Genomic DNA, 27,829 nt, shown 5'->3' on the forward strand with positions numbered 1-27,829 from the left:
CTAAAATATAAAAATACGATCATGCACTATTACAACTATACATTTAACCATACCCAGGGGGACTGAACTATAAATTATCCGTGTTCAATTGATCAAGGATGTACGAGGATTTACTTTATTCCTAACTGCAATAATGCAGCCCTCTACAATTTCTTATTCCGATATTTTCTGGAGAAGGCTACCCCCCCCCCCAAAAAAAAAGAGGGAGTGGGCTACATTATTGCAGCTACTTTAATCTGAAGTCAAAGGGTAAAAGAAATACAACCCGGAGTTCTCCGTGTGCAACCTTGATGTTTTTGATTAAATAGGAAATCTGTTATCTATGTCCAAGCGATTAACCTGCATGGATCAGGAATTTATTTCTATTTAATCAAAAGCATTCTCCGTTAATTGAGGCTAATCAATCGTATGCACATTGTTCTATTTTTTTTTAATTGCAAAAGTACCATGGTTTCACAATTCTTAGCAAAGTCAAACATTTACTGAATTCAGCCAAAAGTCCTTGGTTTATTCAATAAAACAAAATTCTGCAAAGTATTCCAAATCATTAAACCTTTATAATGCAATTAAATTATGCATGAGCGTGTTTTATAGAAATGCTATCAAGATCAATATATTGTGAAAGTCATAAGGATGAAGGTCCCCCTTTCTAGTCATTACTTCTGTATGACTGACTATTGTTTTAGGCAATTAAATGAAAGCCATATTGTGTATCTTCAGTGAATGGATCACCCATTATGCATTGAGAAAACTTATTCTGTGAAGGCTGTACATGTAAATGCTCTTGCTTCTCCTTTCATTCAATAAACTTTCCTGTTCTACTGAACAATCGGATATGAAATTGAATCAGGATGTCTTAGATCCTTTGCTTTTAAAGCAACTTTTAATATCATTTAACAATTTCTTTACACAAAGCACATATTTGTCAAAACAAAAGTACACTTTTAACAGTTTTTTCCCTAGAACAAAATGCACATTCTTCTTTGAACCTTTAAAATACATCTCCCTCAGAAACTGAGATTCGTGTATTTGCACAGATTTGAATACTGATGTACTGCAGGGCTCATTGCTAAAAATAAATTCACACAGCTTCCAATGTAGGAGCAGTATATCATGACAGTAGTTCTTCATCTCTCTTTCTCTGTTCCTTAAATAAAACAGGACAAAAATAAACAAGAGGCCCATGGGCCATATCGCTCACCTGAGAAGCTTTGACAATTCTGTCCTTTACTAGATTTACCCCTTGTAATACATATTGTGACCCCACCCTACCCCACTGATCATAATTTAGACAATTTGAAATCTACACTACCCCAGGATGCTTCAATATAAGTTTCAGCTTTTCTGGCCCAGTTGCTATTAAGAAGAAGATTTTCAAAGATTTTTCCTATATATTTCTGTGTAAAACTTTGATTCCCCATTGTGGCCCCGCCCAATCCCCGGGGGTCATGAATTGAACAATTTAGAATCTACACGATCCAAAGATGCTTCCACAAAAGTGTCAGCTATACTGGCCCAGTGGTTCTTGAGAATAAGATTTTCAAAGATTGTTTGTATATATATTTCTATGTAAAACTTTGATTCCCCATTGTGGCCCTGCCCAATCCCCGGGGGTTATGATTTGTATAATTTAAAATCTTCACTATCCCAGGATGCTTCCACATAAGTTTCAGCTTTTCTGGCCCAGTGGTTCTTGAGAAGAAGATTTTCAAAGATGTCTCCTATATATTTCTTTGTAAAACTTTGATTCCCCATTGTGGCCCCGCCCAATCCCCGGGGGTCATGATTTGAACAATTTAGAATCTACACTATCCAAAGATGCTTCCACATAAGTTTCAGCTTTTTTGGCCCAGTGGTTCTTGAGAAGAAGATTTTCAAAGATTTTTCCTATATATTTCTATGTAAAACTTTGATTCCCCATTGTGGCCCCGCCCAATCCTCGGGGGTCATGATTTGAACAATTTAGAATCTACACGATCCAAAGATGCTTCCACATAAGTTTCAGCTTTTCTGGCCCAGGGGTTCTTGAGAAGAAGATTTTCAAAGATTTTTCCTATATATTTCTATGTAAAACTTTGATTCCCCATTGTGGCCCCGCCCAATCCCCGGGGGTTATAATTTGAACAATTTAGAATCTACACTATCCAAAGATGCTTCCACATAAGTTTCAGCTTTTCTGGCCCAGTGGTTCTTGAGAAGAAGATTTTCAAAGATTTTTCCTATATATTTCTATGTAAAACTTTGATTCCCCATTGTGGCCCCGCCCAATCCCCGGGGGTTATGATTTGAACAATTTAGAATCTACACTACCCCAGGATGCTTCCACATAAGTTTCAGCTTTTCTGGCCCAGTGGTTCTTGAGAAGAAGATTTTCAAAGATTTTTCCTATATATTTCTATGTAAAACTTTGATTCCCCATTGTGGCCCCGCCCAATCCCCGGGGGTTATGATTTGAACAATTTAGAATCTACATTACCCCCAGGATGCTTCCACATAAGTTTCAGCTTTTCTGGCCCAGTGGTTCTTCAGAAGAAGATTTTTTAATGACCCCACCCTATTTTTGTCTTTTCTTGATTATCTAACCTTGCAAGGGGATATGTCCCTTCATTTTAACAATTTAAATTCCCATTTACCCAAGGATGCTTTGTACCAAGTTTGGTCAAAATTGGCCCAATGGTTCTTGAGAAGAAGTCGAAAATGTGAAAAGTTTACGGACGGACAGACAGGCGGACGGACGGACGGACGACGGAGACAATGTGATCAGAAAAGCTCACTTGAGCCTTCGGCTCAGGTGTGCTAAAAATGAAAGTGAATTCTATAACCACAATCTCTGTCCAATTTTTACCAAATGTATACTTGTATATTTGAATTTTCACATATCAAATGATCGGTACATGTTGGATTCTTGCTTTTGAAAAGATTTTGAAAACAAAAATATTACCACGCAGGCCTCTTATATTGCCTATTTTATAGTAAATATCTGAATCTAAGCCAAACACAGAGATTTTATCTTATAATTAATCTTTACAATTATAGTAGATAATTGGAAACATCTCAAGTGAAATTAAGTTCGTTGAGCCATTCTAGAGAAATTAAACTAGAAATCCTCAATTATACAAAACTTTCATAGCTTACTTCACTTATTTTCTTTCTCTTCTTAGTCTGAATTTCCTCATCTTCATCCAGCATTTCCTGTAGTTTTCTTTTATACCTGAAAGATAAAAAATAAATCATAATTTGTCCATCCTTTTTCCTGATAATCAGTTCCAATAAACATTTATAACACCACATTCAAACAAGAGGCCCATGGGCCACATCGCTCACCTGTGAAGCTTTGACCATTCTGTTCTTTACTAGATTTCCCCCTTGTAATACATATTGTGACCCCACCCTACCCCACTGATCATAAATAAGACAATTTGAAATCACACTACCCCAGGATGCTTCCACATAAGTTTCAGCTTTTCTGGCCCAGTGGTTCTTTAAAGATTTTTCCTATATATTTCTATGTAAAACTTTGATTCCCCATTGTGGCCTCGCCCAATCAACGGGGGTTATGATTTGAACAATTTAGAATCTACACTACCCAAGAATGCTTTCACATAAGTTTCATTTTTTTTTGGCCCAGTGGTTCTTGAGAAGAAGATTTTTAAAGATTTTTCCTATATATTTCTAAGTAAAACTTTGATTCCCCACTGTGGCCTCGCCCAATCCCCGGAGGTCATGATTTGAACAATTTAGAATCTACACTACCCAAGAATGCTTTCACATAAGTTTCAGTTTTTTTTGCCCAGTGGTTGTTTAGAAGATTTTCAAAGATTTTTCCTATATATTTCTATGTAAAACTTTGATTCCCCATTGTGGCCCCGCCCAATCCCCGGTGGTCATGATTTTAATAATTTAGAATCTACACTACCCAAGGATGCTTTCACATAAGTTTCAGCTTTTCTGGCCTAGTGGTTATTAAGAATAAGATTTTCAAAGATTTTTCCCATATATATTCCTATGTAAAACTTTTATTTCCCATTGTGGCCCCGCCCAATCCCCGGGGGTCATGATTTGTACAATTTAGAATCTACGCTACCCAAGGATGCTTTCACATAAGTTTCAGCTTTTCTGGCCCAATGGTTCTTGAGAAGAAGATTTTAAAAGATTTTTCCTATATATTTCTATGTAAAACTTTGATTCCCCATTGTGGCCCCGCCCAATCCCCGGGGGTCATGATTTGTGCAATTTAGAATCTACGCTACCCAAGAATGCTTTCAAATAAGTTTCAGCTTTTCTGGTCCAGTGGTTATTTAGAAGATTTTCAAAGATTTTACCAATATATTTCTATGTAAAACTTCGATTCCCCATTGTGGCCCCGCCCAATCCCGGGGGGTCATGATTCGAACAATTTAGAATCTACACTACCCCAGGATGTTTCAGCATAAGTTTCAGCTTTTCTGGCCCGGTGGTTCTTCAGAAGAAGATTTTTAAAGATTTTCCCATATATTTCTATGTAAAACTTTGATTCCCCATTATGGCCCCGCCCAATCCCCGGAGGTCATGATTTGAACAATTAAGAATCTACACTACCCCACAATGCTTCCACATCATTTTCAGCTTTTCTGGCCCAGTGGTTCTTAAGAAGAAGATTTTCATAGATTTTTCCTATATATTTCTATGTAAAACTTTGATTCCCCATTGTGGCCCCGCCCAATCCCCGGGGGTCATAATTTGAAAAATTTAGAATCTACACTACCCCAGGATGCTTCCACATAAGTTTCAGCTTTTCTGGCCCAATGGTTCTTGAGAAGAAGATCTTTAAAGATTTTTCCTATATATTTCTATGTAAAACTTTGATTCCCCATTGTGGCCCCGCCCAATCCCCGGGGGTCATGATTTGAACAATTTAGAATCTACACTACCCCAGAATGCTTCCACATAAGTTTCAGCTTTTCTGGCCCAGTGGTTCTTGAGAACAAGAATTTTAAAGATTTTTCCTATATATTTCTATGTAAAACTTTGATTCCCCATTGTGGCCCCACCCAATTCCCAGGGGTCATGATTTGAACAATTTAGAATCTACACTACCCCAGGATGCTTCTACATAAGTTTCAGCTTTTCTGGCCCAGTGGTTCTTGAGAAGAAGATTTTTTAATGACCCCACCCTATTTTTGTCTTTTCTTGATTATCTCCCCTTGCAAAGGAATTTGGCCCTTCATTTTAACAATTTATATTTCCCTTTACCCAAGCATGCTTTGTACCAAGTTTTGTCAAAATTGGCCCAGTAGTTCTGGAGAAGAAGTCGAAAATGTGAAAAGTTTACGGACGGACGGACGGACGGACGGATGGACGGACGGACGGACGACGGACAATGTGATCAGAAAAGGTCACTTGAGCCTTCGGCTCAGGTGAGCTAAAAACTGTAGTAAGCAATTCTCAATTCTAACTAGTTAAGACTTCACCCTAATAATGTTGCAAAATATACATTAACTAGAGCCGAGCTCGTTGCAAAGCAACGAGTAGGTCTTCCGTCCTGTTTGACCGGAAGTAACTTTCATTTAAAACAAAAGAGTAATGAAGTCGAAAATGGGTTAATCCTCCAAATCTATGTTAAGTATAGCAAAATTAAGCATACTTTGGTACTTCCGGTTTGACCGGAAGTGACGACGACGGACGGAAAATTAATATTTAAGCTTCTAGTGAGACATGTTACCCAAAAACCTGTCAAAAACGGCAAAAATATGCATTTTCTGACAACTTCCGGTTCAACCGGAAGTGACGTTGCCGGACGCATTTTGACGACTTCATTAGATAAAGCTTGATATTTTGAACAACTTTGCTTCTTTGATGCATAACAAATTCTCAATACTTTTTGAGATATCTGGAAAAAACTTTTGGCCCCTCTAGGTCCCTTAATTTAGGGGTCAGCCCTTTTTTCGACATATCATTTGAAAGATCTTCTAATTCTGCACAAATTATGTTCTATATATTTTAACAAAATATTTTTAGTTTAGAAGATAAAAAGAAAAATATGAGTAATTTTTGGTTCTTTTAAGCGTTCTAATTTTTGACCCCTATATAGCGCCATTTTGAATACAGAAATCGAAAAACAAAAACCGATGTGCACAACTTCAATCCTTCTCTTATCTAAAATCAGTAGAATTTCTGCTCCAGCTTTAGCCGTCTCTGAGCCTTTGTCTGGAAACGAAAGCCTATAAATTTTCCTTTAAAGGGAAATAACTCAAAACCGGAAGTGGCTTTTTGAAATTTTAGACATTATTCTGATAAAGTTTATTAACGTCTATAACTTCTGAAAATTTGAGCGAAATCCGTTGAGAAATGAGCGAGATATGAGGCCTCAAAGTTGCGGTCTAGGAAGCAGAAGAAAAAAAAAGAATAACTAGATACGATCTCGTTGCGAGCAACGAGTGGGTCTTCCGTCCAATTTGAGATAAGATTTTGATTGAGATTTTCATTCTAAAATAATGATAAAGATTGTGGAGAAGAACGATCATGCCTCCATAATCTGTAAACAGACATTGAACATTAAGATTAAAAAATTCGACTTTTGGCCCCCCACGGCCCCTTATATTAGGGATCAGCCCCTTTTTCTTCATACCATCTTAAAGTTCTCAGGATTTGGAACACTTTTCGTTCAACAACTATTCAGAGATTCTCTTTCGTTTTCGAGTTATTTGTAAGAGAAATATTTAGGGGCCAACCCTTCAACTCCTTAATGGGGACGTTTAGCAAAAAATAAAAGGTTGCATAATGTTCAGAACATTATTTTGAACATTTTTTGTTCAGTATTACTTATCAAGATATTTCCGACTTTTGAGATATAAAGCGTCAAAGATTTAGCGTTTTGGCCCCTTCTGGCCCCTAATTATGTAACATACGACATTCTAAACATAATATATAGTTTTAGATTGTTGAGATAAACATCTTTGCTTCAGTAATGTATAACAATATATAAACTGCTATTGAGTTATTGATTGAAGACTTTTGGCCCTTCTCAGCCCCCAATTTGAGTGCCCAGCCCCTTTTTCTTGATCTCATTTTAAAGCTCTTAAGATTTTGAACACTTTTTGTTCAACAACTATTCAGAGATTCTTTTGTGTTTTCGAGTTATTTGTAAGAGAAATATTTAGGGGCCAACCCTTCAACTCCTTAATGGGGACGTTTAGCGAAAAATGAAAGGTTGCATAATGTTCAGAACATTATTTTGAACATCTTTTGTTCAGTATCACTTATCAAGATATTTCCGACTTTTGAGATATAAAGCGTCAAAGATTTAGCGTTTTGGCCCCTTCTGGCCCCTAATTATGTAACATACGACATTCAAAACATAATATATAGTTTTAGATTGTTGAGATAAACATTTTTGCTTCAGTAATGTATAACAATATATAAACTGCTAAAGAGTTATCGATTAAAGACTTTTGGCCCTTCTCAGCCCCTAATTTGAGTGCCCAGCCCCTTTTTCTTGATCTCATTTTAAAGCTCTTAACATTTTGAACACTTTTTGTTCAACAACTATTCAGAGATTCTTTTGCGTTTTTGAGTTATTTGTAAGAGAAATATTTAGGGGCCAACCCTTCAACTCCTTAATGGGGACGTTTAGCGAAAAATGAAAGGTTGCATAATGTTCAGAACATTATTTTGAACATTTTTTGTGCAGTATTACTTATCAAGATATTTCCGACTTTTGAGATATAAAGCGTCAAAGATTTAGCGTTTAGGCCCCTTCTGGCCCCTAATTATGTAACATACGACATTCCAAAACATAATATATAGTTTTAGATTGTTGAGATAAACATTCTTGCTTCAGTAATGTATATCAAAATATTAACTGCTAAAGAGTTATCGATTAAAGATTTTTGGCACCTCTCGGTCCCTAATTTGAGTGCCCAGCCCCTTTTTCTTGATCTCATTTTAAAGCTCTTAACATTTTGAACACTTTTTGTTCAACAACTATTCAGAGATTCTTTTGCGTTTTTGAGTTATTTGTAAGAGAAATATTTAGGGGCCAACCCTTCAACTCCTTAATGGGGACGTTTAGCAAAAAATAAAAGGTTGCATAATGTTCAGAACATTATTTTGAACATTTTTTGTGCAGTATTACTTATCAAGATATTTCCAACTTTTGAGATATAAAGAGTCAAAGATTTAGCGTTTTGGCCCCTTATGGCCCCTAATTATGTAACATACGACATTCTAAACATAATATATAGTTTTAGATTGTTGAGATAAACATTTTTGCTTCAGTAATGTATATCAAAATATTGACTGCTATTGAGTTATTGATTGAAGACTTTTGGCCCCTCTTGGCCCTTAATTTGAGTGTCCAGCCCCTTTTTCTTGATTTTATCTTAAACATCTCAGGATTTTGACCACTTTTTGTTCAACAAGTATTCAGAGATTCTCTTTCGTTTTCGAGTTATTTGCAAAAGAAATATTTAGGGGCCAACCCTTCAACTCCTTAATGGGGACGTTTAGCAAAAAATGAAAGGTTGCATATTGTTTAGAACATCTTAAAGATCTTAAGATTTTGAACATTTTTTGTTCAACAACTATTCAGAAATTCTTTTTCGTTTTTGAGCTATTAGCAAAATAAATATTTAGGGGCCAACCCTTCAACTCCTTAATGGGGACGTTTAGCAAAAAATGAAAGGTTGCATATTGTTTAGAACATGATTTTGAACATCTTTTGTTCAATATTGCTTATCAAAATATTTCTCACTTTCGAGATACAAAGCGTCAAAGATTTAGCCTTCTGGCCTCTTGTGGCCCCTTATTATGTAATGTACGACTTTAAAATTATAATATACAGTTGTAGATTGTTGAGTTAAACATTTTTGCTTCATTAATGTATAACAAATTCTTGACTGTTAAAGAGTTATCGAAAAAAGACTTTTAGCCCCTATTGGCCCCTAATTTTAGTGTCCAGCCCCTTTTTCTGGATTTCAATTTAAAGCTGTTAGGATTTAGAGCACTTTTTGTTCAACAACTATTCAGAGATTCTTTTTCGTTTTAAAGTTATTCGAAAAAGAAATATTTAGGGGCCAACCCTTCAACTCCTTAACGGGGACGTTTAGCGAAAAATGAAAGGTTGCATATTGTTCAGAACATTATTTTGAACATCTTTTGTTCAATATTACTTATCAAAATATTTCTCACTTTCGAGATATAAAGCGTCAAAGATTTAGTATTCTGGCCCCTTGTGGCCCCTAACGATGTATCATACGACATAAAAATTATAATATATCATTGTAGATGGTTCAGATAAACATTTTTGCTTCAGTAATGTATAACAAAATATTGACTGATAAAGAGTTATCGATTAAAGACTGTTGGCCCCTCTTGACCCCTAGTGTGATGAGTCAGCACTTTTTTCTTGATATCATATGAAAGATCTTGTCATTCTTCACAAATATTGTTCAGTATGTTTTCACAAAATATTTATACTTTAAGAGATATGATGCAAAATGTCTCAAAAAATCACTCATAATTCGTGTCCTAGATTTCGACCCCTACCGAGCTTCCATACTAGGCACTTCCGGAAGATTTGAAAGTACAGGTGCAAAACTACAATATATCTTCTATTACCGTATTTCGGGGAATACAATACGCACTTTTTTCCTAAAATAAATTTCTGTGAGAAAGGGATGCGTATTTTACATCACAATGGGATTTTGACAAGTTTTCCTTTCAGGTGAAACACGGCTATCATACGTACATACCGTAGTATTACCTAGAGACATATGCAATTTCTTTTGTTTATTGCCATATCTTAAACTTCGGAAAGTTATTGTTGGAAGGTATGCTTCTTAAAAATGTCACTTTCACAATCTTTTGATACCAAAATAACATGAAAAAGTAAGTTAAAAGTAATTTGAGCTGCATGTTGATTGTCTCCGAGGAGGCCGCCATTACCGATGTTATTTTTAGACGTTAACTCATGCTTATGTCACGTGTTTCCGTAATGATAGTGCACATGCACCTTATCTGCCAGACAAAGTAATAAATAATTTTTTAATGAAATACAATAAAATAAATATTAATTTTAGGTTTAAAATAACTCATTGATAATCTGCAACAATATATAACACCCCTCCATACGTCCCAATGAAAGGAAGCCAATGTTGTGACACACGTGCGCTGGTCAAATGATAATTACCTATCAACACCCTTCGGGGCAATTAAATGTCTACCGACTCCAAAGCAATGTTTTTACAGTTACAGCACTGATTATTTACTGCCATGTTAATTGCTTTGATTATTTTCTTTGTTAAAAAGGGGGTCGGTTTATGACCTTTCGTATGTGTGAGCATGTGTTGATTACGGCACTTTAAACAATTAAACACTTGTTAAATGTAATTTTACCTTATCTTATACTTATCGGCCTCTTGTTTAAATAATTGAGAGTTGACAAATGAAATATAAATTATGCTAAAACTTTTAACAAGAGGCCCATGGGCCTTATACGTCACCTGAGTATTATGCAACAACTTTCCAGTGATTGAATTTGATTCATGTTTTAAGCCAGATGCTATGGCATTCACAATTTTGAAAGAGGCACCATTGATCATCATATCAATACACTTAGCAGTTGCTTAGTTTGTTTACTTAATACCCATATGCAGGGTAAGGGAACAAAAAATGCATTTCAACTAATCAGTAATATTCAGCAATAATCAATACTGCCCCTACCACACATGAACCCCTGACCCTTAGGCCTTGATATTTGATTAATACCAAGGAGCAGATTTCAAACCATTCATTCATTTTCAGTATATAAGTACAGCCCCCCCCCTTCTATGGTACCCTGACCCTGGGGCCTTGGAATTCACAATTCTGGAAGATATGGGCCCTTGTCCAGCATAACTATATAGGTAGTTCATCTGCTTAATACCCTGGAGCAGAGAAGAAAATTTTCAAAGATTTAATGTATTTTCACTATATAATCAATAGAGCCCCGCCCTTACACCAGAACCCCTGACCCTGGGGCCATAAAATTCACAATTTTGGTAGAGGCACTCTTGCTCATCATAACTATGCACTTAGTTAGTTTATTTAATACCCAGAGGCAGAAAAGATTTTCAAAGAATTCATGTATTTTCACTATATAATCAATAGAGCCCCGCCCTAACACCAGAACCCCTGACCCTGGGGCCAAACAAATTCACAATTTTGGTAGAGGCACTCTTGTTCATCATAACTATGCACTTAGTTAGTTTATTTAATACCCAGGAGCAGAGAAGAAGATTTTCAGAGAATTCATGTATTTTCACTATATAATCTATAGAGCCCCGCCCTAACACTAGAACCCCTGACCCTGGAGCCATAAAATTCACAATTTTGGTAGAGGCACTCTTGCTCATCATAACTATGTACTTAGTTGGTTTATTTAATACCCAGGAGCAGAGAAGAAGATTTTCAAAGAATTCATGTATTTTCACTATATAATCAATAGAGCCCCGCCCTAACACCAGAACCCCTGACCCTGGGGCCATAAAATTCACAATTTTGGTAGAGGCACTCTTGTTCATCATAACTATGCACTTAGTTAGTTTATTTAATACCCAGGAGCAGAGAAGAAGATTTTCAAAGAAATAATGCATTTTCACTACCTACTTATTTAGCCCCGCCCTAGCACTAGAACCCCTGACCCCAGGGCCATGAATTTCACAATTTTGGTAGAGGAATCATTGCTGATTACAATCATGCAAACAGTTTGACTGCTTGATGTCCAGGAGTTAAGAAGAAGATTTTTAAAGATTGCATTAATTTTAGTGGTTTTGGCCCCACCCCTCAGGCCCCAGGGGGGCAGGGATCATGAAATTCACAATTTTTGTTCCCCTTCAGCCATAGATGCTTTAGGCCAAATTTGGTTGAAATTGGTTCAGTGGTTGCAGAGAAGAAGCTGAAAATGTTCAAATGTTAACGCACAACGCACGACGCACGACGCACGACGCACGACGACGGACGAAAACAGATAGCAATAGGTCACCTGAGTTTACTCAGGTGACCTAATAAAAGTGGTATCATTTAGAAAATAAGATATCCGCGAAGATTTAGAAGAGGAAAATCGTAGTCTTCTTAAAGAAATAAATACTTTGATGTTTCAATTTCGTTTCCTGTTAAAATATTGTCAGATAATTTTCAGCATGATTATCTAGAACCAAAATTAAATATGACAACTGATAAAACTTTCGACAATATCTCTTGCTTTGTTGAAATAAAATTATTTCATCTAAGAATATGGCGACGCATTATTTCAAAATCACCGTAACTATTCTTTAAAAAAATCTGTTAATACTTTTACGCAATATTATCTTGTACTTTGTTGAAATAAATGAATAAATAATTTTCTCCAGATTGCCGCGATATGGAATGTCAGGATTAAGAGAAGTTATAAAGTGTGTATTTTAAGAAAAAAGTGTGTTCAGTAAATTTTTGACACTTAATCCTCGCGCCGATTTTCGTAACAAATTACCGCGATTTTCAAAGTTCAGAACATCGCTTGGTAAATTTTTCTGTTGCGTATAATACATCCGAACTGCGTTTTTTTCCCAAGTTTCAGACTCAAAAAGGGGGGTGCGTATTTTACATCAATGCGTATTATACTCGGCCAAATACGGTAGTCCTGAAAAGGACAACATTCTAGCTTTTGTCATTTTTGAGTTTTTGTGTCGACAAAATGGTCACTAAAAATTCGATTAAAGGGCGATAACTTCCGACCGGAAGTGATTTTTTAAAAAATGAAAAATATGAATAAGGTTTAGTTCATGATACATCGTTCCTGAAAATTTCGAGTCAATCCACCCAAGCATCTCTGAGAAATCGTCTGCACAAAAATGTGTAAAGAAAAAAATAATAATAATAATAAAAGTGAAAAAGAAACAATAGAATAATAGAAGGGTCTTCCGCTGGAGACGGAAGACCCTAACTAGAGCAAAGCTCATTGCAAAGCAACGAGTAGGTCTTCCGTCCTGTTTGACCGGAAGTAGCTTTTATTTTTAACAGAAATGAGAAATAACGCCAAAAATGGTTTAAATCCTCAAAATCCCTGTAAAATAATTCAAAAATAAGCTATTTTTTGCTACTTCCGGTTTGACCGAAAGTGACGACGATGGACGGAAAATTAGTTTTAATGCTCCCAGAGACATATGTTATCCAAAAACTTGTCAAGAACGGCAGAAATACGCGTTTTCCAACTACTTCCGGTTTTGCCGGAAGTGACGATGCCGGGCGTATTTTGACGACTCCAATAGATTAAGCTTGACATTTTGAACAACTTTGCTTCTTTGACGTATCACAAATTTTCAATACTTCTTGAGATATAAAGGAAAAAAAACTTTCAGCCCCTCCAGGCCCTTAATTTAAAGGGCCAGCCCTTTTTTCGAGATATCATTTGAAAGATCTTGTGATTCTACACCTTTTTTGTTCTACATGTTTTAACAAAATATTTCTAGGTAAAAAGTTATCGTAGAAAAGGTGGTAAAAAGGACTATTTTCGGGCCATAGCGAGCGTCGGCGCTTCGCACTTCCGGTAGTTGTGATATACTAAGTGCACTTCTCCAAAGGTTGCTCTAAGCATCACTGAAAATTTCATGCTTCTGTGTTGAGTGCTTTTTGAGAAAACTGCCGGACAAAGTGACCCTCTAAAAATCACTAAATCGCAGAAAACTCCGAACCGGAAGTGACGTCATCAAAATCAAAAAATATATGTCTAGATTTTTTGATGTTCTATAAGACCTGAAAGTTTCATGAAAATCGATCAAGCCGTTTTCGAGAAATCGCGCGCACAAAATTGGTAAGAAAAAAAAAACAATAATAAAAATAGTGGAAAAGAAACCTAAGAAAAACAATAAGGTCTTCCGCTGAAGACGGAAGACCTTAATAATCTTTACCAACAGAATCAGTAGAAGGTCTTCCGTTGGAAACGGAAGACCTTAATTAAAACAGAAAGAGCTAAATTACAGTCTGAATCCTCAAAAGTAATTTATACTGTCTTTTTTCCTGCTTCCAAACAATTTGTGTTCCGTTAAATTTTACTCACCCTACACAAAATTTCTGTATTTAGATACCTACACTCCACTCTCCATATACAATATCATTATTTCTGGATAACTGCCTTGATTTCATTCTTTTTCTGTTTTGAGATACTTTCATTTCACTCTCTAATCTATTTTAGGATACTTACACTTCACTGTCCCTATACAAATACCATAAAAGCAGATGTTTTAGCGATGATTTAATTTTTGCATTATCAGCAAAGGTGCCGATATCGCTAAATTTGAATATTGCTAAAAAACAATTGTGTTTTATTTGTAATAGCTTCTTTAGTGAGCATTTCAAAACTGCTAAGATTATATCTTGCTAAAAATAAAATACCAGTTTTTAAAAACAATAGCTTTATTTGCATCTAGCTAAAATTTCCACTTATACAGTATTATTTCTGGTATACACTTGATTCTCTCTGCGCAGTGTTCCTATATGGGGATACTTGAGGGACCCTCTCCCTATACAATAACAGATACTAACACTTCACTTTCTGGGTTATTTTCCTGGTTTCGACACTGGTCCAGTTTTCTCTGTAGCTGAGCCATTTGTTCCCGTGGTATCTGTTCCTGAGACTTCACCATGTGTCTTAACTCTGCAAAATTAAACCAAATAGTTGCAAAAATTACATTGACTCAATTCCTGTAATGTCAAAGCCTGCAAGTCTGCAGATGTATCACTAAGATCACAGGTCACAATTCTTAAAATTTTTGGGATTGGCGATTTTTGAAAAATACATTCAGTCTAGGTTTCACTCTTGACAGGATTTATTTTTACTCATTTTTTGACTAGAAATAGAATTTCCCCTGGATGCGACATAAGTCCATCATTCATGTAGACATATTCCCAATTAGATCTTTACAAGAGGCCCACGGGCCTTATAGGTCACCTGAGCATCATGCAACAACTTTCAAATGATTGAATTTGGTTCATGTTTTAAGCTAGATGCTATTGCATTCACGATTTTGAAAGAGGCACCAATGCTAATCATAACTATACACTTAGCAATTGTTTGGTTTGTTTACTTAATACCCATAAGCAGGGTAAGGGAACAAAAATGTATGTCAACTAATCAGTAATATTCAGCGATAATCAGGAGTGCTCCTACTACACATGAACCCCTGACCCTAGGTCTACACATTGCACAATTTTTGAAAAGGCACACTCGCTTATCAAAAATGTTTGATTAATACCAAAGAGCATATTTCAAACAATTCATTTTCAGTATATAAGTAGCGCCCCCCCCCCCCCCCAAAAAAAAAAAAAATTTGGTATCCCAGACCCAGGGGCCTTGAAATTCACAATTCTGGAAGAAGAGCCCATCATAAATATGTAAATAGTTCATCTGCTTATTACCCAGAAGTAGAGAAAAAGATTTTCATAGATGTAATGCATTTTCACTATATAATCAATAGAGCCCCGCCCTAACACCATAACCCCTGACCCTGGGGCAATAAAATTCACAATTTATGTAGAGACAATCTTGCTCATCATAACTATGTCCTTAATTAGTTTATTTAATACTCAGAAGCAGAGAAGAAGATTTTCAAAAATTTAATGCATTTTCACTATATAATCAATAGAGCCCCGCCCTAACACCAGAACCCCTAACCCTGGGGCCATAAAATTCACAATTTTGGTAGAGGCACGATTGCTTGTCATAACTATGTACTTAGTTAGTTTATTTAATACCTAGGAGCAGAGAGAAGATTTTCAAAGATTTAATGCATTTTCACTATATAATCAATAGAGCCCCGCCCTAACACCATAACCCCTGACCCTGGGGCAATAAAATTCACAATTTATGTAGAGACAATCTTGCTCATCATAACTATGTCCTTAATTAGTTTATTTAATACTCAGAAGCAGAGAAGAAGATTTTCAAAAATTTAATGCATTTTCACTATATAATCAATAGAGCCCCGCCCTAACACCAGAACCCCTGACCCTGGGGCCAAAAAATTCACAATTTATGTAGAGACACTCTTGCTCATCATAACTATGTACTTAATTAGTCTATTTGATACTCAGGAACAGAAAAGAAGATTTTCAAAGAAATAATGCATTTTCACTATATAATCAATAGAGCCCCGCCCTAACACCATAACCCTGACCCTGGGGCAATAAAATTCACAATTTACGTAGAGACACTCTTGCTCATCATAATTATGTAATAAATTAGTTTATTTAATACTAAGGAACAGAGAAGAAGATTTTCAAAGAAATAATGCATTTTCACTATATAATCAATAGAGCCCCGCCCTAACACCAGAACCCCTGACCCTGGGGCCATAAAATTCACAATTTTGGTAGAGGCACTCTTGCTCATCATAACTATGTACTTAGTTGGTTTATTTAATACCCAGGAGCAGAGAAGAAGATTTTCAAAGAAATAATGCATTTTCACTATATAATCAATAGAGCCCCACCCTAACACCAGAACCCCTGACCCAGGGGCCATGAATTTCACAATTTTGGTAGAGGACTCAATGCTGATTACAATCATACCAACAGTTTGACTGCTTGATGTCCGGGAGTAAAGAAGAAGATTTTTAAAGATTGCACTAATTTTAGTGGTTTTTGCCCCACCCCCCAGGCCCCAGGGGGGCAGGGACCACGAAATTCACAATTTTTGTTCCCCTTCACCCATAGATGCTTTATGCCAAAATTGGTTGAAATTGGTTCAGCGGTTTCAGAGAAGAAGCTGAAAATGTTCAAATGTTAACGCACGACGAACGACGACGGACGAAAACAGATAGCAATAGGTCACCTGAGTTTACTCAGGTGACCTAAAAAGCTACACTCTGTACAGAAAATGTAGTACTACTGACTTTTGATATGTACCTGTAGTTCTTTAAAAGCTTCACTTTATACAGACATGTACTTACTTTTGATCTGTACCTGTAGTTCCTTGGAATCTTCACTTTAAACAAAAATGTACTTACTTTTGATCTGTACCTGTAGTTTCTTGATCTCTTCAGATGACATGCCTTTCAGCAATGTTTCAGTGACGTACCTTGTAAAAGAGAACCCTCATTATAAAAAAATAACACAAGACAGACCTCACAGAACTTGGTACATGTACTATTAGCAATGCATAAATTTAAACGATAAAATACTTTCTTTGATTCTTAATATGGGAATTACTGTTGCAGCTGTTTTTTTTTGTCTGTGACTGCTGCCATATTAACAAAGATAGGAAGATAGATTTCTGTTCATATTCTTATCTATTATGGTAAGATTCAGCAGATTATTATTATTATTGAATATTGTTTAACGTCCCTCTCCAGAATATTTTCCTGATATGGAGACATCACCATTGCCGGTGAAGGGCTGCAAATTTATGCACAACACTTACAGCCTTTGAGCAGGGAGGGATCTTTATCGTGCCACACCTGCTGTGACACGGGGCCTCGGTTTATACGGTCTCATTCGAAGGACCGCCCCATTTAGTCGCCTTTTACGACAAGCAAGGGGGTACTGAGGACCTATTCTAACCCAGATCCCCACTGGGCGATTCAGTTGATTAAACATTAGTATTATTGATAAGCGAAATTTTATTATTCTATTTTTACATCCTGAGCTAATCAAAAAAAAAAAAGAAAAGAGTTTATTTATGACTAAACATATGTTACATAAATTACAATTACTTCCCTTGGACTATCACATTTCTAAATGATAAATGTGACAGAAATACTAGCCATCCTCACAATGTCCTGGCCTGTTGGGCTCCTGACAAACTTAAATTTGATATTGTTGATTTCATTTAAGGTAGGATTCTTCTCATATTTCTAATATTTAAAAATTAATGAAATTTTCACAGAATCAAGGTGACAATACCAGTAAGTGATAGTTTCAGTGAAATTAAATTTGACCGTTTTATATTAGAGACAAGGTCAGGTCAAGGTCATTATCATTTTCCTTGACATTTAGAATAAAAAATAACTGTTGCCAATCATGTGATACCTACTTCTATTTCAAAAGTTAAATGATTGTTCTTTTTGCATAAAAATATATCACTATATCTGGTCTATAGCATGATTTTACCAAATTTACAAAAATGATTTAACTAAACTGGATATTGGCTAATCCGAATTTTCTCTGTTTTTCTTAATTTTTTAGGATATATTAGTTATTTTCATATGCTTCCTATATTTAATTTTTTCTTATTTTCACATATAATAAAGTAGTCTTATAAATGTACAAAATGATACAAAAACAACAAGTTTTGATCGTTTACTAAGAGAGGAAAAATTCTTTTTATGGATTTTTGGCTCAAATCTGCACCTTGATAGGAAGCGTTTAAAACCTTACAAAGTTCTAGTTTGTTTGAAAAATCATATAAGTTAGATATATTTTGAAAGTATAGTCCCTCATTGTTAATTTAACTTACATTTGAAAGTTTCTCCAAGCCTACGATTGTGTAAAAATTATAACTAAATTCATTGTTCTATTATACTTTTGAGAGGCAGAAAAGATATTTTCATACGCCACCGTTCCGCCAAAAATATAGTCCCTGCTAGTTTTCAAATGCAGTTTACCATTTCTATTTAAAGTTGTACAATTGTGATGAGGAAAGAAAAATATGGTCTTTTAAATCTCTTACACCTAAATATATAAGCCGTATAAGCAAATCTACTTTGAATGTTTCATCTAGTCAGAAACCAGAGAAGAATCCTACCTTAAGTGCCAAAAAACTTTATTCCTTGATCAATTGTGTTTTCACCTAGATAAATGATGAAAACCTTAAAACTTATGCAGTCTTCACGAAAACTCACTGGTCAGAAGACCGAGGCCAGTGAATTTTGATGTCGGGTCAGTGAAAATCAAAATTCAAGAAGTCCGATGGGCTTGTTGATTATAAAAATCATACACAGTCAATATATATCTTAACTGACTTACTTGCATAAATTTCATTGATATATAATACAAAAAGAACAAGCATGTTTTGTTGAATCATGTTATTGTAACCTTATTATAACATGGATGTATTACATAACAACCGGAACTAGCTAGTAACTATTAACTAGTATATAAAATGTGCGAATTTCCAATGAACAGCTTACCAAAATGCAACAAAGGACGAAAAATAGCGGCATTCAAAAGTTGAAGTACGTAAACATGTATAAATTTACAATTATGAAAATGTATTTATTTAATTTTTAATAAAAGGGCCAGTAAAAATTTTGGTGGGCCAGTAAATTTTGAAAGTTCACTGGTCCGACTGGCCAGTTAGTTTGAAAAGTTTTTGTGAAGACTGCTTATGCCAAAGAGTACATAGCCAATCATACTCATATAACACTTAGTTTAGATACAGAGTTATCCATCTTGACTCAGGGTTCTTATTGACTTACAAAACAACATATCTATTTTTGACATTTTATACAGTGCCTGTAGAATGATGCTTACTTTGGCAGATTCTAGTACACATATTATAAGCTATATATTAATGTAACATAGCGAAGAGTGGAACCATCTATATATTTAAACATACCTGTCCAAGTTGGCCTTCTCTTTAGCTGCACTGACTAAGACAGCAGTTAAGGCAATCTACAATAGAATCCACATTTCATTTATAAACACATACAATGTATTATTATTTTTTTAGTGTTGAAATTTATGGTAATATTCTACAGCTGAACTCCAGTATCTTGAACATGGATATCTCAAATGCTTTGGATACATATATGTGATTTGGAAGTCTAAGGCACTTTTTCTCTAAGTATTGTAAATTTCACCCTCAATATCTAAGAACCTTAGATTTTTCTCATTTCCAAAGAGTTCAAAATAATGAGATTTGACTGCACTTGTACAGTATTCTCTTTCATTTAATTTAACATTTATTGCTAATTTTCAAAATTACAATTAAAGTGGCATACATTAAAGATAAATGTAAAATATATATATATAAATACACATATTTACAAAGAGTTTGTTTTATCTGGCACTGAAATCATTTCTCAGTTAGATGTACATTAAGCCAGATATGGGTTTACCTGAGAAGGAGCAAACAACAAACAAACGTCCGTCATCAGAGATTTCTCCAGGAAATCCTCCGCTCCTTTACGCAGCTTCTCTGGATTCTCCAGGACTCGGAATCGGGTCTAAAAGAGAGAAGGATAATTTTTATTGTTTTTATAAAAATAATTCCACATTATTATTATTTACAGCATGAATCTGGAAATCTCATTTCTGGTTCATGTAATCATTACAATTCACAGACAAATTATCTGATTTAATATCTATTTATTCATAGTCATATGAACAGTTTTAAATATTTCATGAATTTATACCAGTTTTTGTTCTACTTAATGCAAGTTTGAAGTGAACTGTTTGCAAATGCACTTAAATTTTTTTTCCTGAATGAATGACCTTTTTAAACGATTTGACACAAACATGTAGGACCTACATGAATACTGAAATGTTAAAAATGTTTCTTCACTGCAAATTCTGCACAAAATAATTATGAAGAAGTTCCTTACATTTTGTTCATCTTCAATTTTAATTTGGACATTCCACATCACTTTCTTAAAACAATATATTTAGCAAACAACCAAGTAAACTGTATCTTTTTGAAAAAAAAATGACAAGATCAATGTACTTGACCACTAACCTTGAGATCTATAAATAGCCCCTCCAAAGGTCGGTAGGGATTATGAACCAGCAAGTGGTAGTTGAGTTTGTCCATCAACAAGAGTTCAAAGGTCAGGATGATGTTGGCGAACTTTTCCCGGTCCCCCTTTAGGTTCCCCACAAACAGATTGATTGACACATTGAACTCTTCAACTTTACTGGCCAGGTACACACAGGTCAACCTACATTCAAAATAATAAACATATTGTATTAATTGATATGGTCAGCAAATATTTACATTTCTACTTGTTTTCTCATTGTTAACTCATTAAAAATTAGGTGAATTGATTTCTAAATACATGTACTGTAAACCAACTATTATTCACTTCATTTTTTATTCGCGATCAGTTTGAAATCAATTTGCAACAATTAATGTTTCCAAATAAGGAAACATTCTCTACAAATACTAAGCAAAATAATGGGTTCCCAGCAAATAATATTTGTGAGTTAAAGTTGGTCGCAGAACTCATTGCTATTTCTCACACGCAAATAAAACTTGGTTTACAGTAATTCAACCAGAATGTGAATTTCACTAAGTCAAAGGTCAGAAGCTAAGGAGGCCTAATATGCATGTAAATCTCAGGCGGCTGTCTTTGTGTCTGATATCAGTGGGCAAGGACTATTGAAATTAACATGGGAGGCTTCATGTAATTTAATCTATTAGATGAGAAATTTATAGATATTTCTGACACAAGAATAAAACTAAAATTGTGGCAAAAATTCAGAAATCTTCTGTCATTGAACAAATTCTCTGCAGCTTAAAAATTTTAATATAAAGTGTTTAAGAATCTATAGGTTATATATAGCCTGTAAGTATGAACATGTTAATCATCAATCTATAAATTCTGAAATCAATTTCTATTACCCTGGTACATCAATATCTCTTACATGACATCCTTAGGATGATAGTCCATAGCTGAGCAGTTGATGTAGAATCGCTTGAAATAACAAAGAGCGGTACCCTGAAATATATGACATGGTGTTTAAATGGATAAATAAGTATCCATGTGTTTGTAAAAAATTGTGTATACAAAGTATTATATGTATATAGTTGTTCTTTTTCTAACTCATCTGATGCTTCTCTTCATAGTGAACATGTTGCACTGCAGATCTATATGAAAATGAACCGAGTCTACAATTGAAATACTTTATTTATCCTCTCTATAATTAAATATTAAGTTAACGTTTACAAAGACAATGGCAATTAATTCCATGCAGAAATCAAGAGGGGGGGGGGGGGGGGGGGGGGGGGTCCACTACCACCATCACCACCATGAGATAGCTAGTTTTTAATGTTTGGTAAAGGAGGTTACATTTTTTATGCTTGTCAAGAAATTTCTGGGTTGAAGGACTGTCTTCAACATTACAGAATAAAGATGAGGATTAAGCATTACCAAGACATATTTAGGCATAGGAGGCTGGAACCGACTACAGAACTCCTTAAGGACGTATTCAAAATGGCGGCAAAGATGTCTCTCCTCAGAGGGTGTCAAAAAATAGGCTTTCCTCTGATCCGGCTGGAATCAGAATAAATAATGAGATAAATGTTACTCATGAATCATAATCAATAAATTAAACTTCAGTAAATGTTCTAGCTAATTGATAATATTTTGAGAAGAACTTATGCATCCTCAACTTAGTTAACTTTTTACTCCTTTAATGAATAAGTCAATAAAAGAACAATGCAAAATTAACAGGCTTTTCATTCGACAATAAAAATCCTAGTTGATATAACCAGCTCCGTCAACATGAACATGTTTAAGCAGCATGTACAAGTGCAAATTTCCTTAATTACATAGATCAATTATCAAGTGATAAACAGAGTTAAATGAAATCTTTACCGACATTTTGGCCCCATACTCCTCTAAGTATCTCTCGTTAGCCTCCTGTCTGAGGGACTGAAGCTCTGCCTCATTACTGAACATCCAGTGTTTAAACTGACTGCTCGTCGCAAACATCGTCAACACCTCTAAATAAAAAAAATTAAAAATATTGCTGGTACATCTCATTTTGACAAGCATATTTGTAGTCAAAGTTTCCCTTAATTTCCTTCTCCCAGGGTGTTTGGATGGCTAGGTTCGTTAATTGCCAATTACAACACCGAGTTCACACAAACACGTTTATTCAGTATGGCGCTAAAACTAAGGGTAAACAGGTACATATTCAGTCGTACATAAAAAGGTTACACATACACTAGATAGTTCGTACGATAACACATTTACTAAACATCTCCCCTCTAAAAGTTTATGACTAGGATTTCACAGAAAATGACTAGAATAAAACATAAGCTACAAATAAAACTCATCTTGCATGCATTACTTGTTACATACAAATCAGATCATTATAACACAGAGTTCACAAATGTTCATTCGTAGTCTTTGAATCTTATTGGTTTGTGAACGACGCGTCCTGAACGAGTTACGGTTTTGGACTTTACGGAAGGAGATGTAACTTCCTGGCTAGGCGGCTCAGAGGGTGGCTCAACGTCAGACGAAACACTTGGTTTACTGTCGGTTAACGGATACGGCACATTTATGGTATGTGGCAATTCGGTGTTCACGTATCCAGTATGCTGCAAGTGCCTCCGATTTCTCCTCAATGTTCCATGATCGGTTTCCACTAGGTATGATCGAATTTTGTAATTTGCGCTAGTGATTGTGCCACTATCTGTCCACTGTTTCTCTTTGTCGGTCTTGATGCGAACTCGGTCTCCGGGTCCAAGCGGGTGGAGTTTCCTAACCCCAAATCGATTGTCATAATGATATTTTGAAGTTTCCTTCGTTCGTGCGTCCTGTCTCCTCACTTGGTCCAAGTCTGGCCACTTTGGTGCTAGTGAAGACGGTTTGACTGGAACAACGGTTCGAATCCTACGTCCCATGATGAGTTCGGCTGGACTGACTCCTGTGGTTGAGATGGGTGTTGAACGGTACGCCATAAGCGCAACAAAGATGTCATCCTGCTGTAGTATACGCTTCGCAGTCTTAACAGCACTCTCGGCCTCGCCGTTTGCTTGCGGGTAGTGAGGACTGGTGGTTGTATGCGCGAATCCGTACTTAGCTGCGAACTTCTTGAAAGAGTCTGATGTAAACTGGGTGCCGTTGTCGGTTACCAATTCCTCTGGAATACCCCAACGAGCCAATATGTTCTTGAGTTTTCCAATTACGTGAGCACTAGTCAACGAATCCAGATACGCAATTTCCAGGTAACGAGAAAAATAATCTGTAACTACTAGGAAATGTTTGCCCTGCAGCTCACACAGATCTGCAGCTATCTTTTGCCACGGACGATCTGGAAGGACTGTAGTCTTCAACGGTTCTCGGTTCTGTTTTGGTTGATGAACAAGACAGAATTCGCAGGACTTTACGGTACGCTCTATATCGGTTGATATTCCTGGCCACCATACAGCTCCTCGTGCGCGTTCACGGCACTTGTTCAGACCTAAGTGTCCTGAATGTATGTCTTGCAATGTTTCTGGTCTAAGAGCCTCCGGAATAACAATTCGGTCTCTGTACATTAGAATTCCATTCCAGACAGACAGTTCGGATCTTGCGGAAAAGTATGGTCGGATTTCTGCTTTCAGTGATCTCTCATGGTCTGGCCACCAGTTCTGAGTCTTCTTCAAAACTTCAGACAACTCTGGATCATCTGCTGTAGCTAATCGAATGCGCTCTAGTCGTTGATCTGATATGGGAAGATTCTCTACGACACAGTCTACATAGAGATTGACTTCCTCCTCTGTATCCTCAGTGTTTCCAGTTAGCGGGCTCCTGGAAAGAGTGTCGGGAACCACGAGATTTTTCCCTGGCACATGTTCTGCTATTGGATTAAATCGGCGTAAACGCATCAAAAGTCTCTGACATCTCACAGGTGTCCTATCTAGAGCTTGAGTGTTAATGAGCGGGACGAGAGGTTTGTGGTCAGTGATGAGCTTGAATGAGTCGAGTCCAATGATGTAGCGCTCGAACTTCTCACAGGCCCATACAGATGCTAAACACTCCTTCTCGATTTGTGCATATTTGGTTTCTGCCGGTGACAGTGTCCTCGATGCAAACGCAATAGGTTTAAGTTGACCATCAAACTGCTGAAATATAGCGGCTCCTAGGCCATAACTGCTGGCATCTGCACTAATCACAACTGGCTTTGAAGAATTGTAGAAGGCTAATGCAGGTGTTTCTGTTAGCATATCCTTCACTTTTTTGAAGGCCTCTTCCTGGGGGTTGTCCCATATCCATACTGAGTCACTCTTCAAAAGATCAGTAAGGGGGTGCATAACCGTAGAAAGGTTTGGTAAAAATCGACCAAGATAATTCACCATTCCAAGAATTCTCTTAAGTTCAGTCACATTTGTTGGTGCAGCCAACTCACGTATTGCACGCACACGTTCTTGACATGGACTGATACCATTTGAACTAATCATGTGTCCAAAATATTCAATGCTCTGTTTCCTGAACTCGCATTTCTTCTTATTGAGTTTAAGACCAACTTCCTTGATACGGTCCAGCACGCGGTCCAGACGCTCGTCATGCTCCTCCACCGTACTCCCATATATGATGATATCGTCCATTATGGCATCCGTTCCTTCAATATCTGCTAATATCTCCGACATACGACGCTGAAATATTTCAGGGGCTGACGTAATACCAAATGGAACCCGCTGAAAGCAGTACCGTCCAAACGGAGTTATGAAGGTAGTAAGGTGACAACTCTCTGGATCTAGAGGTATCTGGTGAAACCCACTACTAGCATCAAGTTTCGAAAAGACAGTAGCCTTGCACAGCTTTGGGGCAATGTCGTCCAAGTTGGGTAACATATAATGTTCACGTTTGACTGCCTGGTTTAGTTTCTTAAGGTCCACACACAAGCGAACATCCCCGTTTTTCTTGAATGCTGTCACGATGGGTGCACACCAATCTGTCGGTTCTGTGACTTTCGCAATGATTCCAGCGTTTTCCATGCGGTTTAGTTCGGCCTCGACCTTCGGCATCAATGGAAATGGAATCCTGCGAGCTGTCGTAACGCAATATGGTGTGGCTCCTGGCTTGAGTGTTATCTTGACGGGTGGGCCCTTAACGCATCCATGTGTACCAAACACATCCCGAATTTCCTCGATTTTCATAACGAGTCCCATACGGTGTGCGACACTTCGACTGAGCAAATTAGAACCACTGTTAGAGTTCTTAAGCACGTACACTCGAAAATGAAACTCATTGTTCTTGTGAAAAGTCTTAGCAACAAACATCCCTTTACACTCCACTGATCCTCCTGGGCTGTACAGCTGATTTGTCGAAGCCTGTAGTTTGGGCTTTACTGGCAATGAATTGTACTTCGCTTCGGTTATCACGGATGTGTCAGCACCAGTGTCGATCTTGAATGTAATGTACTTCCGACACACCTTCAGCTTTACTGTCCATGCGTCTGTATTGTCTGAATCGCTCAGGTCAATAGAACCCATGTAGAATGAATCTGGTGATGAACATGCACCTTGAACTTCCTCTAGGTGTTTCGGTTTACTTCGACAAACTATCTTAAAGTGTCCCTTTTTCCCGCACTTTAGACATTTCTTCCCTGATGCCGGACAGTTTCCAGGATTGTGTTTCATATTACACTTGTCACAGTTATTGTAAACTCTTTCGTTAGCTTTAGGCTGTCTGCTGTAATTGTGTTTAGATTGTTGTCCATTCTGCTGCCTAAATCTCACTGCATCTAAGTTCTTAGATTGTAAATCTTTAATCTGATGTTTCACTAACTCTGAATTACGTGCCATCTCGACGGCTTTTGTGAGTGTAAGTTCAGATTCAAGCTGTAGTTTCTCGCTAAGTTCCTTGTCGATAATGCCCACGACTAACCTGTCTCGGATTTGGTCGCTCTTGTCTCTAAAATCACAGTGTGCCGCCAACTCGTGTAAACTTCTGACGAATTCCTCAACTGACTCTCCCTGGCGCTGGCTCCGGATGTGGAATTTGGCGCGCTCATGAATCACGTTTTTCTTAGGAACGAAATACTTGTCGAAACTTTCAAGTACCTTCTTGAATTTCTTCTCGTCACCATTAGCGAGTGCGAAAGACTTGAATATTCCTTCTGCCTCTGGTCCCATGGCGTATATCAATGAACTTATCTGTATTTGTTCATCCTCGTCAGTCAGCTTCGTGGCGATCTGAAACCTCGTGAATCGTTGTTTCCATTCCGGCCATTCATTTGGCCTGGTAAAGGCGAAACACTCAGGTGGATTGAACTTCGGCATTTTTCTACACTAGGAACACTTCTGACACCATGTTTGGATGGCTAGGTTCGTTAATTGCCAATTACAACACCGAGTTCACACAAACACGTTTATTCAGTATGGCGCTAAAACTAAGGGTAAACAGGTACATATTCAGTCGTACATAAAAAGGTTACACATACACTAGATAGTTCGTACGATAACACATTTACTAAACACAGGGAAAAGTAGATTGTTTGAAATTAAGAGAATAAAAACAAGAATCATCCAGTGGAACATGCTAGGATGCAAATCTACAGCCGAGTACAGTTATGTGGAGCAGACTTTTTATCACTTTCTGTTTCAACTACCTGACTACTTTCAACATTAGATAGAATGTTCTATCGTTAAAATGATAAATGTCCTACGGACTTGTACCGAGACACAGTTAGATTATTCTAACTATTTCAACATCAGATCCACACTGGCACAAATTTGCAAATGTGACTTGTAAGTTTGTAACGTTAAAACATACGAGGTTTCACTTGATTCTGACACCCACCTTTAATTTACATACTAGGTAGATAATACTATGATTTGTTCATAGTGCACATTAAATTATCTAGTTGCCATCTCTGTAATCAACTTCTCTTCGAATTTTGTTTTTTGTTCGCATGCGTTCAATTGAAATCAATTGTACGTAAAATGACTCGAAAAAAACTTCTAAGAATTCTGTTATAATTTAAGGGGTACTTGTGAACCTTACTTCAAGTATGTTTAAACTTCCTTAAAAAGCATTTCATTGGCATCAAATCAAAATATTAAAAAATATAGTGACTAAAGGCTGAATGGCTGATCATGATGGTTGCACTGTACGACATTTCAGCGTTTGAGTTGCCTTTAAAAACCAAAAGAGAAAGTAGAATTTTTTGAGTGTGACTA

At 36.6% G+C, this 27,829-nt stretch overlaps 2 protein-coding genes across 2 annotated transcripts; both read right to left on the reverse strand.

The window, feature by feature from the left end:
• Positions 1 to 764: 764 nt before the first annotated feature.
• LOC134273991 (cyclin-H-like) lies at positions 765 to 27,582 on the reverse strand. The gene is made up of 11 exons (XM_062756214.1): positions 27,450 to 27,582; positions 22,530 to 22,657; positions 22,083 to 22,205; positions 21,577 to 21,650; positions 20,669 to 20,870; positions 20,052 to 20,159; positions 19,550 to 19,605; positions 17,001 to 17,071; positions 14,539 to 14,650; positions 3,136 to 3,211; positions 765 to 1,147 (listed from the first exon to the last, which is right to left on the reverse strand). Exons 2-11 carry the CDS (start codon positions 22,644 to 22,646, stop codon positions 1,112 to 1,114), a joined length of 975 nt encoding a protein of 324 aa, XP_062612198.1. The 5' UTR covers positions 22,647 to 22,657; positions 27,450 to 27,582; the 3' UTR covers positions 765 to 1,111.
• On the reverse strand, positions 23,054 to 26,929 carry LOC134273986 (uncharacterized protein K02A2.6-like). Its single transcript, XM_062756211.1, has one exon. It carries the CDS (start codon positions 26,927 to 26,929, stop codon positions 23,054 to 23,056), a length of 3,876 nt encoding a protein of 1,291 aa, XP_062612195.1.
• Positions 27,583 to 27,829: the final 247 nt, after the last annotated feature.

The sequence above is a fragment of the Saccostrea cucullata genome, unplaced genomic scaffold, assembly GCF_032062105.1.
Source record: "Saccostrea cucullata isolate Sc308-1 unplaced genomic scaffold, CSIRO_AGI_Scuc_v1 ctg2332, whole genome shotgun sequence".
NCBI classification, from domain to species: Eukaryota; Metazoa; Mollusca; class Bivalvia; order Ostreida; family Ostreidae; genus Saccostrea; species Saccostrea cuccullata.

Bases quoted from the DNA above. Each gene is read 5' to 3' on its own strand.
- LOC134273991 (XM_062756214.1), bottom strand. From the start codon at position 22,646: ATGTTTGCGACGAGCAGTCAGTTTAAACACTGGATGTTCAGTAATGAG. The intron at 21,651-22,082 runs GTAATGCTTAAT...CATATATTTCAG, and splicing joins CTATGCCTAAATATGTCTTG to GGTACCGCTCTTTGTTATTT. The intron at 20,160-20,668 runs GTTAGTGGTCAA...TCTCTCTTTTAG, and splicing joins GGCTATTTATAGATCTCAAG to ACCCGATTCCGAGTCCTGGA.
- LOC134273986 (XM_062756211.1), bottom strand. From the start codon at position 26,929: ATGCCGAAGTTCAATCCACCTGAGTGTTTCGCCTTTACCAGGCCAAAT.